This window comes from Rasamsonia emersonii (genome assembly GCF_000968595.1).
Source record: "Rasamsonia emersonii CBS 393.64 chromosome Unknown ctg1118621760094, whole genome shotgun sequence".
Classification (NCBI taxonomy): Eukaryota; Fungi; Ascomycota; class Eurotiomycetes; order Eurotiales; family Trichocomaceae; genus Rasamsonia; species Rasamsonia emersonii.
In genome coordinates, this window is record NW_013563193.1 from 135,028 (window position 1) to 152,691 (window position 17,664).

A 17,664-nucleotide genomic window follows, 5' to 3' on the forward strand; every position below is an offset into this window, starting at 1 on the left:
GGACAAGGGTGGTTATGGTTTTCTGTATGGTCTTAGCCCCCAAATCGTGATCTTCTGTTTAGTTCTCAGCTGTAGTGTAGTATAACCAAAAATTTCCCATGAAAAAACCTCTTCCTCTGTATAAGAACTCGGTGAATATGTAGACAAGTTTGTTCTCCATGAAAAGGCAAACTAAATCAGCTCGTCTTGACGTAACCAGAGCTGTCATAAGGGTATATGTACCTAAGTAATTACACTGTACACCTGAGACCTTACACGCATTCATTAGCTAGATAATACTCTGGTGTCATGGATTCGGCTAGTTTGTGTTCTAATCCTGCACAAGCAGACTCCCCCTTCAAAGTGTTTTAGTGCAGTAACTACAATCGACTCAGCACACCACGGACAGCTGTATTAATGAACTCAAGTCAACTCTCCTCTCCCGCACAAGCACAAACAAGTACCCATGTTTTTTCACCTGCAACCTTGTAGGATGTAAATTGGATACGTCTGTTGCGACCTCACTGCCGGTCACGTGCTCTCTGCCCAATCAGAATCATCGTCGCTAGCCGCCACAGCCCCAGAAGGGTTCGCTGAGTCAGCAGCAGAATAAGGCACGTGCATCGCGCCAAATCTTCTTTCAACGTCTCGCCGCCTTCTTCCCTCTCGTACAGGCACAGCCAGGTTCACCGACCACCACCGAGAGTCGCGAGAGCCTCCCCCCTCCATCCCCATTTCATCAGACTAAGGCTTCAACGCGCCCTCTCAACGCGACATTTTCCTTTCAGGGCCCTTCGGCCCGGTCGCCGTCGCTCTGCATCGCGATCTCGCTGGTCACCCTCATCGTCGCTTGTTCCCCTGTGTCACCTCCACCCCCCGGGCTAGGCGATCACGGGCGTCCCCATCCGCCAAGCATCAAATCCAGCGTCGCTGCGTGTCGCATCCATCCTTCAAGACAGCGCTCTATACCGCCACATCAGAAGAAGTGCGCGTAACCTCGCCACCACAGCGCGACGTGCTCGCTAACCACTGTTGAGCCTCGCCTGACGCGTTTTCCCATCATCTCCCTAGTAACGGTAACCGCGCTTCGCTCGAGTCTCGGCGTTCTCCCTGCCTATGAATAAAAAGAAATAAACACGCTAGACAATAGCTTCGCTTCAGTCAGTCCCCAATATGGGAACTGGGAACGTGAGCTTGCCGCCCAACCTGACCCAGCAGCACGTCCAAGAGGTCTACCAGGTGAGCATTTCCCCTACCTCTCACTCAGCCTTCAAGTGCACCCCCACCCTGTCAGCTCTCGAAACCACTCCCACCATGTCCTGTCATTCTCATCACTCTCAACTTGTCGCATAATGCGTTCTCTGCTTTCCCACCACATGTGCGCTAACATGGCTTCAGAAATTTCGTCAGATGCAAGAACAAGGCGTGCGCCATGACGACCCCGAGTACCTTAAGGCCCATAATCTTCTCTCCGCGGTGCAACGCCAGCAGGTTTACCAAAAACAACGACAGTTTGCGCAACAGCAGCTGCAGGCGCAGCAACGTCAACAGCAGTTGCAGCAGCTGAATGGCTCGGCCTCTGATGCTGGTCCCAATGGTGTCAATGGTAAGTGCTCTCCACCTAGAAATAATCTTGGTATGGTTTTCGTTTCTTGACTAACGCCTTGTTCGCAACTCATTTAGGCCGAAGTGCCTCAGTCGCCTCCACGAGTGCGACGCAAGAGTCAAATGCGACGGCCACCGGTGGACAATCTGCGCCTTCGGGGCAGCAAGCCGCGGCGTCTGCCCAGAAGGGTACGCCAGCTCCTACAGGGAACTTCTCACCTGAGCAGCTGGCCACGCTCCGAGCTCAGATCGTCGCATTCAAAATGTTGTCCAAAAATGTGGCCATCCCGCCGAAAATCCAGCAGCAGCTATTCGGCGCTAAGAAACCCCAAACGGCCACTCCTGCGGACAATACCGCGACCGCAGAGGCTGTTATTGACAGTGCGACCCAGAACCGTGCTGAACAGGCCGCCGATTCAACAGGGACGGAAGCACCACCCAAAAACTTTTACGAGAGCTTCCAGTCTCCATACGATTCATTTCCGAAGACGATCAGTTACACTGATCATGCCATTCGAGCTAACCGCCCGCGTATCCCGAGCTTGTTCCCTGTTGGCATCGATCTGGAACAAGTTCGTGAAGATAGGGAACAGCTCTTGTACAACAAGATCATGGCTCGGAAGGCCGAGTTGGCCAAGCTCCCTGCCAATCTCGGTGTATGGGATACGAGCAAGAGCGAGAGCCCCAACGGTGATGATTCCCTGAAGCTCAAGGCTCTCATTGAGTATAAGATGCTCAATCTACTGCCGAAGCAAAGGCTCTTCCGCCGGCAGATTCAACATGAGATGTTCCACTATGATAATCTGGGTATGACAGCTAACCGCTCCAACCACCGCCGCATTAAGAAACAGTCGTTACGCGAAGCCCGAATCACGGAGAAGCTTGAGAAACAGCAACGCGATGTTCGAGAAACGCGAGAAAAGAAGAAGCAGTACGATCAGCTACAGGCTATCCTCAATCATAGTGTGGAGCTCCAGAATGCTGCAAACCAGCAACGCGCCCGAATGCAGAAACTAGGACGGATGATGATGCAGCATCACCAGCACATGGAGCGTGAGGAACAGAAGCGTGTTGAGCGAACCGCGAAGCAGCGTCTTCAGGCCCTCAAGGCGAACGACGAAGAGACGTATCTCAAGCTCCTGGGACAGGCCAAGGATTCTCGTATCTCTCATCTGCTCAAGCAGACCGACAACTTCCTCAAACAGCTCGCTGCGTCGGTCAAAGAGCAGCAGCGTAGCCAGGCAGAGAAATATGGAGAGGAGAACCACTTCGATTCCGACAATGAAGAATCCGACAGTAATGACGAAGAAGGTGGCGGGCGCAAGATTGATTACTATTCCGTCGCTCACCGTATTAAGGAGGAGATCACACAGCAGCCCTCGATCCTGGTGGGTGGTACGTTGAAGGAGTACCAGCTGAAAGGTCTCCAGTGGATGATCTCGCTCTACAACAACAACTTGAACGGTATCTTGGCAGATGAGATGGGTCTGGGCAAAACGATCCAGACCATCAGTTTACTCACTTACCTCATCGAGGTCAAGAAAAACAACGGTCCTTTCCTCGTCATTGTGCCCCTTAGCACGCTGACCAACTGGAACCTCGAGTTTGAAAAGTGGGCTCCATCCGTCACCAGGATCGTCTACAAAGGTCCACCGAACGCCCGAAAGCAACAGGCGCAGCTTATTCGCCAGGGCAACTTCCAGGTCCTTCTGACGACCTATGAGTATATCATCAAAGACCGTCCAGTGTTGTGCAAGGTGAAATGGCAGCATATGATTGTCGACGAGGGTCATCGTATGAAAAACTCGCAGTCGAAGCTGAGCAGCACGTTGACCCAATACTATACCAGCCGATATCGGCTGATCTTGACCGGAACTCCACTGCAAAACAACCTTCCCGAGTTGTGGGCGCTTCTGAACTTCGTCTTGCCGAATATCTTCAAATCGGTCAAATCGTTTGACGAATGGTTCAATACTCCGTTTGCCAACACTGGTGGGCAAGACCGGATGGAACTGACGGAAGAAGAGCAGTTGCTCGTTATCCGTCGTCTCCACAAGGTTCTTCGGCCCTTCTTGCTTAGACGTCTTAAGAAGGATGTCGAGAAGGATCTGCCCGAAAAGCAAGAACGGGTCATCAAATGTCGCTTTTCTGCCTTGCAAGCCAAGCTCTACAAGCAACTCGTCACCCACAACAAGATGGTTGTCAGCGATGGGAAAGGTGGAAAGACTGGTATGCGGGGTCTCAGCAACATGCTTATGCAGCTCAGGAAACTTTGCAACCACCCCTTCGTTTTCGAACCTGTTGAGGATCAGATGAACCCTGGACGAGCCACAAATGATCTGATTTGGCGCACTGCTGGAAAATTCGAGCTCCTCGACCGCATCCTCCCCAAGTTCCGCGCCACGGGCCATCGTGTTTTGATGTTCTTCCAGATGACGCAGATCATGAACATCATGGAGGATTTCTTGCGCTTTCGAGGACTCAAGTACTTACGCCTGGATGGTTCGACCAAGTCGGATGACCGGTCCGATTTGCTGAAAGTTTTCAATGATCCCAAGTCTGAGTACTTCTGTTTCCTGCTCTCCACTCGTGCCGGTGGTCTCGGTCTCAACCTCCAGAGCGCAGATACAGTCATCATTTACGACTCCGACTGGAACCCTCACCAGGATTTGCAGGCTCAGGATCGTGCTCACCGTATCGGCCAGAAGAATGAAGTTCGAATTCTGCGTCTGATCAGCTCTAACTCGGTAGAAGAGAAGATTCTCGAGCGTGCTCAGTTCAAGCTGGATATGGATGGCAAGGTTATTCAGGCTGGAAAGTTCGACAACAAGTCGACGAACGAAGAGCGGGATGCCTTGCTTCGAACTCTTTTGGAAACAGCCGAGGCTGCTGACCAGATTGGCGACCAAGATGAGATGGACGATGATGACCTCAATGAGATCATGGCTCGATCTGAGGAAGAGTTGGCAGTCTTCCAGCAGATCGATCGAGAGCGAAACGCGACTGATCCATACGGCCCTGGTCGCCCTCTTCCCCGGCTCATGGGAGAGGACGAACTTCCCGATATCTATCTTACAGAAGATAATCCCGTCGAAAACGAGATTGAGGAGTACGCCGGTCGTGGTGCTCGCGAGCGTAAGGTCACTAGATATGACGACGGCCTTACGGAGGAGCAGTGGCTCCAAGCGGTGGACGCCGAGGATGACACCATCGAAGATGCGATTGCCAGGAAGGAAGCGAAGATTGAACGGCGTCGTCTCAACAAAGAAAAACGCATGCGGAGGGCACAAGGCCTTGAGTCGTCACCAGAGCCATCTCGTGAAAGTTCAGAGACCCCTCAGCCGAAGAAGCGCCGCAAGGGACCTGCACCCAAGCGCAAGGCGGATGAACTGGCCGATGAAACCCCTCCTACTAAGCGGAAGAAGGGCAAGCCTGCTAAGCCCGTGGATACTCTAAGCAGTGCCGAGCGGGCTACCCTGCAGAAGATTTTGAACAATGTATACCAGAAGCTCATCGACCTGGAGCAGGAGATTCCGCCAGACTCGGACGATAGTGATGATGAACCCGTTACTCGGTCGATCATCGAACCGTTCATGAAGCCACCGCCCAAGTCCCAGTATCCAGACTATTATATGGTTATCCAGAACCCGATTGCGATGGACATGATCAAGAAGAAGATCAATCGGGAAGAGTATCAGAGTCTCAAAGAATTCCGGGATGACATCCATCTCCTCTGTCAAAATGCCAGAACCTACAACGAGGACGGAAGCGTTCTTTTCTCGGATGCAAATCTTATTGAGGTAAGTTATGCATTGGTATGTATATTTGAAGTCAGGCCAGCGATCTAACGAATTGCTAGTCCACGTGTGTTGCCGAACTGAAGAATCAGACTCAGGAGCACCCTGAGTTTGCTGACTTCGACGACGTGGGTTCCTCTACAGCTGATGGCGTATCGACTACTGCAGTTTCCGGCACTACAACTCCTGCAGTGTCTGGACAACCGAAGCTGAAACTCACATTCCACAACAGTAATAAAGACGGCGACAGCGCAGCAAATGGAGACGCTATGAGTGATGAGGAGTGAAAACGCTCTTGACAGTGTCACTCTCACTGGCACGGTCGACTGGGTTGAAAGACTTTTCTGACTAACAGTACATACACAACCCTGCGTTCCATGCTTCCTCTCGATAGTCAAGAAGCTCATACCTTTTTTTCCCCTTTTCTTTCCGGCTTCTGATGTTGTTACTATCCTATTACATTTGATCATATGGAATGGCGTTTAAGCGAGTCCCCATGGCAGGCAACGGAGTGTTGGGTGATGGCTACGACAAGCTGAAATCATCAAAAAAAAATCAGGGACTTTTTTTATTCTTTTCATTGGCGGCGGTTATTCCTAGATCGGGTCAAGATTTACGTATTATTTGTGATTGGAATCGACCTTATAGTCTTTTCTAACCGCAAAGTCTCATGTCTGTTGGATGTATTATGGAAGCGAGTATGGAAATGCTATTCTCATAGTGTCCTTTTTATTTTAGTGGAATCAAATTGTTCTGGGAAAAAAAATAAGTATTTAATTAATTATTTGCCCTTGCTCAGTAGATCCTAATGCTACTAGGTTGCACTCTGTATAAATGACCCTGCCCTTCTTTTTAGCCCTTCTGTGACTTTCACATTACGCACTGAGGTATAGATATTGCAGGTGACTTGAAGCTGATAATTGTTTTGGGGAACCAGATGACAGGCATCTTGTAATAATCTCCTTCGAAAAGGCCCACTCCAATGACTTGATTTTCAGAAGTATTGGAACTCGATCTGTTTGCCGAAATGAACAATGTATGTCTGATTTATATTTAATCCATCTCAATGACTGGGCTGTTCCATAAAATACTACTCCGTATTGCTGCGCCATAAATCCATGGACTCGGTAACACTAAATCTTTCCTGACAAACCTAATGACAGAGACTTGTCATAAATAATGCACATTAGGTCCTGCATGACTCGGTCACAACCGTCACCGACTCACCACTCGACATTGCTGGAGATTTTTAGCCCAAGACTAAAAAGGGCCCTGCGGACAAGTTAGACCAGGTTGGGTAGTTTACGTCATGTACCCGCACGTGACCAGAAGACACCGTTCCGTCATTCCTCTTTAAGTTCCGTCCTTTCTTGGGAAACTACTTCACCGCTAACGCTACGTTAAGTCCCATTAAATCCCATTTCGCTCCTACGATCTAAACTAACCACAACTTTTTTTTCTGCAATCACCAAGGCTCCTGAATTTTCTTTTACCTACTTTCCTGCTCTTATTACTGATATAACAAGACTCGATTCCCAAGTTTTACCTAGGGAAACTCGCATTCCGAAATGGCCACCTTTCAGGATCGTGCACAGCACTACATAGCTCAGATCGACAAGGAGGTATGTCCTTTCTTGCTTTGTTCATTTTTTTCTAAACAATTACCATTTGCCATCATGTCATTATTGTCATTGCTATTATTTTATCGAAACTCCATGTTTGAAATTTCCAATGCTGATCTGATGTCGGATCTGTCGCACAGCTCTCCAAGTACCCTATCCTCAACAACCTGGAGAGGCAGACCTCCGTCCCCAAGGTCTACGCCTTCCTGGGTGTTGTCGGCATCTACTTCTTCCTCGTCTTCTTCAACATCCTCGGCCAGTTCCTCGTCAACCTCGCCGGTTTCGCTATCCCGGGCTACTACTCTCTCCATGCCCTCTTCACCGCTGGCACCGCCGATGATACTCAGGTAAGGGATAACTCCTTTTTAATTAATCCATTTCTTTTTGACTCTGGTCTCGTGGACAATCCGGCTGACTGTGGCTTGCAAATGACAGTGGTTGACCGTAAGTAACTTGTCTGCCTGACGACATCCCTGTCCGAGTGTTATCATCGGGGCGGTGCATCCACTAGGCCGCGAATGATGGTGGTACACGTGACGAGAAACGGGCAGCTGATCACATGTGTCAATGATGCAGTACTGGGTGGTGTACGCCTTCCTGGCCGTCGTTGAGAGCGCTATCAACGCTCCTTACTGGTTCCGTAAGTGGTCCCTTAACAAGTGATAGGTACCAGCCGGACACCTGCATCAGCGGACTAACCTAATTTGGGAAAAATGAAGCATTCTACTACATTTTCAAGTTCATCCTGGTTCTCTGGATGGCTCTTCCTCAATTCAAGTAAGTACCATACATGGCATTGACACTCCTTTCGGGAATGATGTCTGACGAAATTTTTTCCTCCCTATAGCGGCGCTCAGCTCGTCTTCCACTCCTTCCTCCAGCCCCTGTTCTCCCGCTTCTTCACGGGCGGATCGACCTCGGCCAACCTCAGGGCCCAGGCCGACGCTGCCACGAAGCCCCACTCGACTTAAGAGCGCTCCCTGGAGGCATGAAGACCAACATTGAGAATCTGAGAATTTCCACATGTACTCGGCCTGGGTTCTTTTGTCGCGGTACATCTCTGGATTCTCCTTGTTAATAGGCGACTTTCCCTAGGGAAGCGTCCTCTTGTCCTCTCTTCGATAGAAGAGTAGCTGTAGAGGAAATTGTGATGGGTACGAAAATGGGGTCTGGAGGAGTGATACTCCATTGGGACGGTGTCTGTTCCTTTGGGTTGGTGCGAAAAGGAGGATGATGGATAGGTGCAGTTTCCTAAGTCCTTTTTTTCTTCTGGATATCGTGTGTGTGAAAACTGGTCATATGTGATATTGTAATTTTGGCTTCTGGAATTCAGCACCGGCAAGGATATTCGTTGATGACCTGTGACAATTATTGCCTTGACCGTCGGAGCTTCAGAGACTTCGAGAGCACCAAGCCCTACATCTTTCGTAGAAGCGGCGTTTGTGTTCTCGGTTACCTGTGTTATCTGGCCATCTGAAGTTCAGGTCCCCATGGCTTTCTTAGATCTCGTCGTTGGGCTGCATTCCGCGTGCAACGTCCCGTCCCGTCCCGTTTGGAGCACTGGAGTGAAATAGTGTATTCTGGTGATGATAACGTTCGCTGGTCAGATTATCTATCTCCTGCCACGGTATGTGTAGGGAAACAAAAGGCCTCTCAATCAATATAGACCGATCCGATTTCCCCAGCTGTCTGTGCGAGGATTGAGAACAATCCGATACGGGAATGGATTAGCATCACTGGTCGTGATGGGTGGTATGTGCTCTTTATCCCTGTTGACGACTGCGAGGATCTTCAAAGCGGCTTTCTGAAGCATGTTCTCCATCGCCTTGCGCACCTTGGCCCTTTCTGCGAGAACAAGTCAGTAAATATGGCCTTGCAAGTTGCAACACGTGTCAAAGAAGCTTTTCTCCGGCCTGCGATGCCAAGGTGTTGGTTCCGAAGAGACACATACCGGACTCCGTTCTCGGGGTCGCAATGGTCACATCCAGCGTCCAGATTTCCCAACAGACCTCCTCTTCTCCCTTGCCGGCTAACCCACCGAACCAGAGTCCCGAGCGCCTGCGCTTTTTCTCGAAGAATTCGACGGCGATGCGGCCTCGTACCCCGTTCCCTCCGTACGCGTTCGACGCGGAAGACAGGTGCTGGCGGACCAGAGAGGTGACGCGGGAGTCAATAAGGGTCTCCAGTTCCGCATCATTGATGGCCGGAAGTGTGAGATCGAGGATATCGACGGTGCTGGGGCGAATCGACGGGAAATAGCGGTGGAAAAAGATGAGGTTCAGGACACCTGTGACAGTCAGGCGCAAGCTCCTATACAGTGCTCCCTCTTGCGACAACTCTCGTTGCACGTGAAGAAGGGAAGAAAAGCAACAAAACAAGCCAATAGAAAGCAAAAACCTACCTTTTAGCACGTCTTTGACAGAGTTGGTGTCTGCAAAGATCTCAAGAAAATACTCTGGAGGGGAGCGGCGGGGCTCCATCTCCACTGAGCTTTTGCAATTTTTTTTCCGCGCAGCCTCTGCTCGACTGGGATGGCTTCCTTGCTCGAGCGAGATGCGGGCGACCCAGCTGAGATTCAACGGCCAGCTGGGCCGTGAATAGAGACTTGCAGTGAGCTGGCAACGAGGGAGCAGAGCCGTGGCGCAGTGGTACTGTTTTTGGTGGGGGTTGTTGCAACAAGAGGTACTGGTGGGTGCTTGGGGGTTGGCGGGTGCTTGCTGTTATGACCCCTCCGCCGGACTACCCGTCCGCGTTGCAGCTGCCCGCCTGCACGCAAAGGAATGCTGGCCCGGTGCTGGGGATTCGGGGCCGGTATCACAGCGTCATTGGGCCTGCTGAGAAGGATTCTGCTAGTGGGGGCCCTGCACTGAGAACTAAGGATGTCATGCAGGACAATGAAGTCTTAATAATCTGGTGAGGAATCTTGACTAATAAGTACTACGTGAGGCGCGAGTGGCAATCCAATCCTCTCTCTCCTGCTATATTTAGCAAAGGTAAATGTCTGCAGAAAATTGCAGATATACTTAGTTTTCAGGGAGGAAGCAGCTGAACTTGTCTACTATTTAAGCATCCTTAGGATTAGGATTAGAATGGAAGATATCACTATTTCTAAAAGCAACGTATAAATGACAGCCTTAGCTTTGATCGTCCAAGTATTTTAGTGAAATGAGAAGGGAAGAGACATAACAAAGCAATCCTAGTTATTGACGAAATACTCAATGCAAAACCCATCTCCTCTTCCAGTCGACGTGTCGCAATTAACCACAGCATGGGAAGATACCTATGTGCCACAGTATGCTTAACAACTGCTAACTTTTTAGGCACCAAGGCAGCGATCGGCCTCTTGCACCGGCTGCGTCATGGCTGGCTGCTTTCACGGGACGCCTGTTTTAGCCGAGGTCGGAAGCTAAGCTTCCCCAGCCAGGCTCGCGACAGTTGGCCGCCCGGACGTGCGCTCCAAGGTGTGCACCAATTCTCGCGTCACTCTCTCCCTTATCGCCGATGATTGTTTGAGTCCTAGCAAGGCTCTCTGCAATCCGCCCTGCGTCTACCATGACATAAGAGCCGCCTACCTACCCGCCCGTCGTCCAACCGCTGCCGCGTCGATCATGATAGGAGCTACCAGGCGCTGGATCCGGCGCCATCGCAAAGGCTTGGCCATCGGGGCTGGGGTTATCGGGGTGGGTTATCTCGCGGGGCAGTATGTCCTGTCCAAGATCTCCGAGGCGCGCGAGCGCATGAGCAGCGAGAGGATCGCACGGGAAAAGTACGTATCAGCACGTTCGTCCTCTGGCGGATTTCGGCGCTGACACTGCGATTCGATGCAGCCTACGACGACGTTTCGAGCAGAATCAGGCAGACTGTACCTTCACCGTGCTGGCATTACTCCCGACCGCGACGGAGAATATTCTTGAGTCTCTTCCAGTCGAGGAGCTCACGCAAGAGCTACAGCGAAAGCGTGCGGAGCGGTTAGCCCGGCTGAGCGGCTCGGATGCGCCAGGCTCAGAGCCCAGTTCGACAGCGCCCAGTGTCACCGATGATGACGGACGGAGCTTGTCCAGCTTCCAGACGGAGAGCTACGTCCATGCTAGTCAACTGGGTGATTCGACCACTAATGGAGGCAGTCAGCGGCCGAAACGAAGCAAAGCGCAGCTCTGGAATGAGGTCAAGATCTCTTGTACGTACAAGATGGGGATGTTGGGGGCGAAAACACTGGCTAATTGGAATGATGCAGCGATAACGAGAGCCTTCGTCCTGCTCTACACCCTGTCCCTCTTGACCCTGCTCACCCGGATCCAGCTCAATCTTCTTGGCCGCCGTAACTATGTCTCGAGCGTCATGTCACTGGCATCTCCGCCTGCCAATACATCCACTATCAGCTTGGAAGATCATGATGATGAGATTGGACAAGCCTTTGGAAACGATTTTGAGACCAATCGGCGCTATCTGACTTTTAGTTGGTGGCTCTTACACCGAGGTTGGAAGGACTTGAGGGAAAAGGTCCAGGCTGCTGTGGAAGAGGTGTTTGGACCGCTGAACCCAAGAGAGGATATCACGCTCGAGCGGTTGTCTCAGCTGACGCTGGAAGTCCGCAAAAAGGTGGAGGGTGCTACGGAGGAGGAAAGAAGGTAAGATTCATGCTATCTCTCCTTCTTCTCGGAAGATAATATCAATATCAGCTGCTGACGGTACCCTAGGGCCATGAAATGGCTCCCTTATTTGCTCCCTCCCAGGGAAGAGGAGGATATGGTTCTGCAGGAGTCCGGCGTCTTAAGCGCGTCAACGCCTTCCTCACCCCACACAGAAGCGACTTTGCGACGTCTTCTGGATGAGACTTCCGACCTGATCGAATCACCGTCTTTCACTCGCATTTTAACCTTGCTGAACAATGAAGGCTTCTCGACTCTCGTGGACCAGAAATGTACCACACAGGCTTTCAAGTCATCCCCGACTTCCGAGCCGACAAAAGCGGCCGCTCAGCAGTCCTCATCTAGCGCGACCATTGTTCCCACCTCGGGGTCATCCGGTCCCAAGGCCAAGCTGGCCACTGTGCTGGCCGTGATGACTCGCGAGGCACATAACATCGGAAATGGCAGCAACCCACCCAACGAGTACCTTGTCGCCATGGAACAAGGTGTGCGTGAGCTGGAAGCGTTCGCTGCCGTGGTGTACAGCTCCAACTTCGACCTGGGGGTGCCTCCCTCCGGGCCGGATTCGACCAAGCCGTCTACAACTGCAGCTACCTCCTCATCCTCATCCTCCTCCCCGCCTGCAAATGTGGACCAAAGAACCGGCGCCAAGGAAAACGAAGGCAACTCTGCCAGTTTAGTCGATCATGGCCAGTCGACTGCGCCACCTGCCGGGTCGAAAGACGACTCTGGTGCTGCTCCCTCTGCGGCTGCGGTGGATGCGGAATTCGAGAAGGCCTGGGGGAAAGCAGTGGAGAATTCCAGCCAGAGCGGTGGTACATGAGCCTGGTTTTCTGTATCTCTTGTCTGGATCTACTGGATGGAATATCTGTATCAGATGAATTGGGCCTCGACTTGTCGCATCCAGGCCCCTTCCTATCTCTTACTCCAAGGGATGGATATTATATAATCTGTATCTGGATTCTTTTTTTTTTTCGTACCGGACATTGTATTGTTTAGGTACACAGGAAGCGAAGTGACTAATGAACGACATTTATACCTGACGGTGGTTGTTTCTCGGGTCGTTCTGTCTTATACACTAAACTCAACTTCCGTGGTACGAATCCTCGGGAGCTTGCTACATCGGTCTGAAGTTTGTGCGGCCCGTGGTAGATGGTAGATGTGTCTTTGACAGGTACCTTCTGCTCAGTCTTATCTGAAGAGTTGAGAAAGCTGCGCGCTCTTCACTACTATTTCGGTCAATGCTGACTACATACGCATGGGATTCGACACTCTTTTCGGAGTCCTGATGCGCGGAATAAATTCTGTTTAATTACCAATGATTAATTATTTCAGCTCTGCGACTCTTGGACTGTGCAGGATCTGTGTTTTGCGCTGGCTGCCTAGCTGCAGAATATTAATGAGGCTAGTTAGTAGTTGGCACTACAGAGTATTATTGTAGGTCCATGAGCTTATCGTGGGAGATGCAGCTCCCCACTGCAGATCAGACGTATACACCTGTCCACTGTCCACAGTGCATAACTTGTTATACTCCGTACGTCCGGAGTACATTTAACAGTATTAATATTACCTAGTTGGTATCTTTTACTGGCCTGATTTGTGCACGTGGGAGGGGAGCACTATCCCCTCCTCTCACCCGAGGTTTAGAGTCACAGGCTGACTCATCGAGGATTCTATTTGATATTTGTCCAACTCTTCAACCTTGAGTCATGGGCTAACTGAACTTGGTGGCTTCGTCTCAGGCTAACTACAGCAAACTACTTGGGCAGGCTCCACCGCGGCCAAAGTTCACGAGCAATCCCGTGATCGTGGTCGCTGCGGGGGCCGAGTCCGACTTGCGGGGAAAGTCCTCAGATCTCTTTCTTCTGTGGGGGAGCTCAGAGTCTAGCAGCCTAGCACCGGTGCTGCTGCTGCATTCTGGAATCGCCCAGGCAGCCACACCAGTATGGTTGGGATCTGCATAGCCATGGAATCAATTAATTAATGCACACAAAGCATGGATAAGTCCACAGTGGACTTGGTATAAACCATAAGCAGAGGTAGACAAGCTCTCCCTGCGGCCTCCGAGGCAAGGCCCCAGAACCTAGTCAAGAAGGTCTGCCGAAATCGGGGAGGAATTCGACCGCAAGTCCCACCCTAATGTCCCCCCCATTGAGAAACCAACGGGCAGATAATATTAATACACCGGCCGGCGCTGAGCGAGCTACGGAGTTAAGCTCGCAGCGAAAAAGCCGCTGGAGAAAAGTCCGGCAGTCTACTTGCCCCGTCTTTGCGCTCTGTCCCCCCTCCTGTTGATGCTTCTTGTGTTGTCGATATTCGCCTGCTTCCACCTCCCTGGAGGAATTCATACCGTGCAGACGCGCTCCTTGTGAATCAGGACGGGGCAGCGATCTCGTGACATAACAAAACACCGCCTCTGGTGCTGCTCCTCCAGGCTCTTCGCCATGGGTGCTTCCGGTTCGTGCATCCTCGCCCCGGGATCAATTCCACGACACCTTCGAAATCCAATCAATTGATCAACTGTGTGTCGCGCTGACAGCTGGACTCTATAGAACGCGCCGATATCAAAGATGAGCGCCACGTGGAATCTTACGGCGTGCCGCAGCTCACCACCACCACAGAGCGCAAGCTGATGGCAAAGATCGACTGGCACATTTTGCCCGTGCTCTGTGTTCTCTACCTGCTGGCCTTCCTCGACCGGTAATGTCTTCTCTATACGTACCTGGAAGAATCTCCAGCTTTCGCTGACCGTCCGTCTCGCCGTGCAGGGTCAACATCAGCAATGCCGCCCTCTTCCACCTCAAGCAAGATCTCAACATCGTTGATGGAACGAAATATAACACGGCGCTGACAATTTTCTTCGTCCCGTACATCATCTTCGAGGTATGGAAATAATCCCCGGGCGACAGGAACCCCGCATTTACCGCTTTCGCAGATCCCGTCCAATATCCTTCTGAAGAAACTGAAGCCTCATGTGTGGTGTATGTGTTCCAATACTGGGTCCCTGATTGTTTTGGATTTATGTTTCTGACGGATTTCTCCAGTGTCCTTCTGTATGTTCATGTTTGGGCTTGTCATGATCTGCCAGGGTCTGGTCCAGAGCTGGGGTGGACTGATGACAACCCGCTTCTTCTTGGGTCTCTTCGAGACGGGCATGTTTCCGGGATGTATGTAGAGCATGGCTGTCTTGCCCTTCAGAAAGATGATCACTGACACCTGCAGGTTTCTATCTTATGGGCATGTGGTACAAGAGGAGCGAAGCACAGAAGCGCTTTAGTTTCTTCTTCAGCTCCACCACACTTGCCGGTGCATTTGGAGGCCTGCTCGCCAGCGGCATTGGAAAGATGAACGGGGTTCGAGGCTACAATGGCTGGCGATGGGTCTTCATCATCGAGGGCCTATTGACTTGCGTCATTTCCTTTATTTGGTTCTTTGCGATCCCCGACTTCCCCGAGGAAGTTAAGTGGCTCAACGAGGAGGAGCGTGAGTTCATCAAGGAGAAGCTGGCCAGGGATGTCGGAAAGTCGGCGCACCACCGATCTCTTACCTGGCGCGATGTCATTGATGTCTTCAAAGACTGTGAGTGAGGAGAACATAACGCTTGTTGTTTGATGCGACGCTGATAATCTGCAGACAAGATTTTTGTAGGCGGTTTAATGTATTTTGGTCTCATCGTCCCTGCATACGGTACGTTATCCAACCGTTCGCACTGTGCTAGGAAAGACCGTTTTCTAATCCATTACTGCTCAGGATACGCCTACTTCGCTCCCACCATCATCAATTCTTATGGTTATGGCGGTATGTTTTGCTATCGAAGATGTGAGTTCAGCAGGCTAAACTGGCCTCTTCAGCGATCACCACGCAATTGTATTCGATCCCACCGTGGGCGGCCGCATTTGGGTTTTCCATGTGCATCGCTTTCTTCTCCGACAAGTTACGGCACCGCTTTGCCTTCACCCTAGTCCCTATCTGTGTTGCACTCGCCGGCTTTGGGATGCTGCTCAACATCCACGGAGTGCAGCACCGTCATGTTGAGTACGGCGCTCTGTTCCTCGTAACCAGCGGCTGTTATAGTGCCATGCCGGTGATTGTGTGTTGGTTTGCCATGAACTTGGGTGGGCACAAACGACGAAGCGTTGGGACTGCATGGCAAGTTGGATTCGGAAACAGTACGTCGCTCTAGAGGGCCTGGTCACTTTGGATCTGCTAACCTTAGCATATGCTAGTTGGTGGTATTATCGCAACCTACTCCTTCCTCCAGAAAGACGCCCCGAACTACCGTAACGGATACATCATCTGCATCTCCTTCTGCGCTTTGTCAGGCGCTTCGTGCGTCGCTTATATGTTGGCTGTCTGGCTGGAGAACCGAAAACGGGATCGTGAAGTCACGGTTACCCACCCAGACGCTGCCCCAAGCCCCGAAGAGCGGGAGGCGGAGGAAGAGTTTCTGGGAGACTTGGCTCCTAGTTATCGGTATACGTATTGATGCTTCTCTCGAGGAGCCCGTTTTGTTTACACCTAAAAGTTGGAATGGTTGTAATGGCTACAAGTTGGTGGTGGTCTAAAAGAAAAGAGGGGTAATGCACGGAAGTTAAAAGACTACACATACTCCAGTGTTATTGATGATATGTTTCGGTAGTGAAACGATATATACGAATGAGCGAAAATTCGAGAAGCACCTTCAGAGTCCCTGAATATTGTGGCCTTGGATTGTAATTCAGGGTAAACCCTTCTGTTCGATTTGTTTGCCGGTAGGCAGGATGAGTACCACGTGACGTCACGACCTGTGACCCCTTACCATATCGGGTTAGCGTACATTTGAAGCAAGCGAACCCTTAGTGGAGGCTTAGTCAGCAGCCACACACACAAAGTCTCCCGCAAGTTCAGCTCCAGCGTCATTCTTTCAACCATCTTCTCATCTCTCGAAGAAGTGTGAGTACCCCCCTGGCCCCTGGTGGACGGACATCAAATCCGTTCAGGTGCATTGCATTCAGTCCAGCATTGACTGCTGGATTGCCTTTTCTTGAATAGTTGTGAAAAATATGTGCTAACAATCCGCTGCAGTCACGAACCATCTACGAAGATGAGAGCCAAGTGGAGGAAGAAGCGCGTTCGCCGTCTCAAGCGTAAGAGGCGTAAGATGAGGGCCCGGTCGTACGTAGTCCCTTAATTTACTACTGTCGTCTTGTTTGTGTCGCAGTGGGCTAACGATTCCTACAGCAAGTAAACTTCTTGACCGCTCCATCTCAGCTTTCTCCGTGTCGAATCTCAGCTGAGCGACAAACACGGCAATTACTACGAATTGAGCGCGAGTTTCCATGATGGTTGCTCGTCTACTCTGTTTTTTCATTACCTCCATTTGGGACTGTCCAGCTTGCTTTCTTTCGGGGTCTTTTTCCACGTGGATAGCGCGTCGGAAACCTGGGGCTCTCTGTTCAGCGTTTTTTATTCCAACCTCCGGGCTCTACTCCAAAAGTTTCCGACGATGGCTGGGCTGTTTTGTGTATGCTTCCGGGCATTCGCTTAAGGAGGGGAGAAAAGCGATTTTTTGCCCTCCTCCCAAAGTGGGGGTCCAGGTGTTTGGCGGGGTTGGAAGAGGGGTTCAAGAGGAGATTCGGGTTCTTGACATCTATCGATTTTATCCCTCCGAGGTTCGCACGGGGAAACTGGTCAATTTGTTTCCTCCTTCCTTTCTGTGGGCTTGTTGTTGAGGTTCATGTAAGGGATGGGGGAAAGCCATGGAGTTGCGTCCTGGGAAGTTACTTGAAAAAAAGAGGCTCTGATGATTGTGATGATAGATAGCTATTATTAGTGATGCTTGCCGATGAATGAATTCCTCAGAGCCATGACTCAAAATTTCTTCGCCTTCACCCATCTAAAATTTAGTAATCATTTTTCTTTTTTGTAAGTCTGCCCAAAAGTACACCATCGTGCGTTGTAAACGAAGGGATCGCCAAAAAGCAGGCGTAGTGTGACTGTGGGCGCGTCGGCCAAGTGCGGAGCGGAGCGGTG

The 17,664-nt window shown here is 51.0% G+C and overlaps 5 protein-coding genes across 5 annotated transcripts; 4 read left to right on the forward strand and 1 right to left on the reverse strand.

Moving 5' to 3' along the window:
- Positions 1-1,152: 1,152 nt before the first annotated feature.
- Positions 1,153-5,668, forward strand: T310_4074 (RSC complex subunit (Sth1); the record flags this gene model as incomplete). Its single annotated transcript, XM_013473068.1, has 4 exons — positions 1,153-1,218; positions 1,378-1,585; positions 1,663-5,384; positions 5,444-5,668. The coding sequence occupies 4 exons, from the start codon at positions 1,153-1,155 to the stop codon at positions 5,666-5,668; spliced, it is 4,221 nt and encodes a 1,406-aa protein (XP_013328522.1).
- A 1,281-nt stretch (positions 5,669-6,949) lies between these two features.
- T310_4075 (Membrane biogenesis protein (Yop1)) lies at positions 6,950-8,081 on the forward strand (the record flags this gene model as incomplete). The annotated part of the gene is made up of 6 exons (XM_013473069.1): positions 6,950-7,003; positions 7,144-7,350; positions 7,439-7,447; positions 7,580-7,643; positions 7,743-7,780; positions 7,851-8,081. 6 exons carry the CDS (start codon positions 6,950-6,952, stop codon positions 8,079-8,081), a joined length of 603 nt encoding a protein of 200 aa, XP_013328523.1.
- Positions 8,082-8,660: 579 nt separating this feature from the next.
- T310_4076 (uncharacterized protein) lies at positions 8,661-9,483 on the reverse strand (the record flags this gene model as incomplete). Its single annotated transcript, XM_013473070.1, has 3 exons — positions 8,661-8,848; positions 8,955-9,290; positions 9,405-9,483. The coding sequence occupies 3 exons, from the start codon at positions 9,481-9,483 to the stop codon at positions 8,661-8,663; spliced, it is 603 nt and encodes a 200-aa protein (XP_013328524.1).
- A 738-nt stretch (positions 9,484-10,221) lies between these two features.
- Positions 10,222-12,475, forward strand: T310_4077 (Peroxisomal membrane protein (Pex3); the record flags this gene model as incomplete). Its single annotated transcript, XM_013473071.1, has 5 exons — positions 10,222-10,295; positions 10,428-10,769; positions 10,831-11,180; positions 11,238-11,631; positions 11,701-12,475. 5 exons carry the CDS (start codon positions 10,222-10,224, stop codon positions 12,473-12,475), a joined length of 1,935 nt encoding a protein of 644 aa, XP_013328525.1.
- Positions 12,476-14,096: 1,621 nt separating this feature from the next.
- T310_4078 (uncharacterized protein) lies at positions 14,097-16,138 on the forward strand (the record flags this gene model as incomplete). The annotated part of the gene is made up of 10 exons (XM_013473072.1): positions 14,097-14,109; positions 14,205-14,352; positions 14,421-14,535; positions 14,697-14,705; positions 14,741-14,819; positions 14,875-15,231; positions 15,286-15,339; positions 15,403-15,450; positions 15,504-15,821; positions 15,879-16,138. 10 exons carry the CDS (start codon positions 14,097-14,099, stop codon positions 16,136-16,138), a joined length of 1,401 nt encoding a protein of 466 aa, XP_013328526.1.
- Between the last annotated feature and the right edge of the window lie 1,526 nt (positions 16,139-17,664).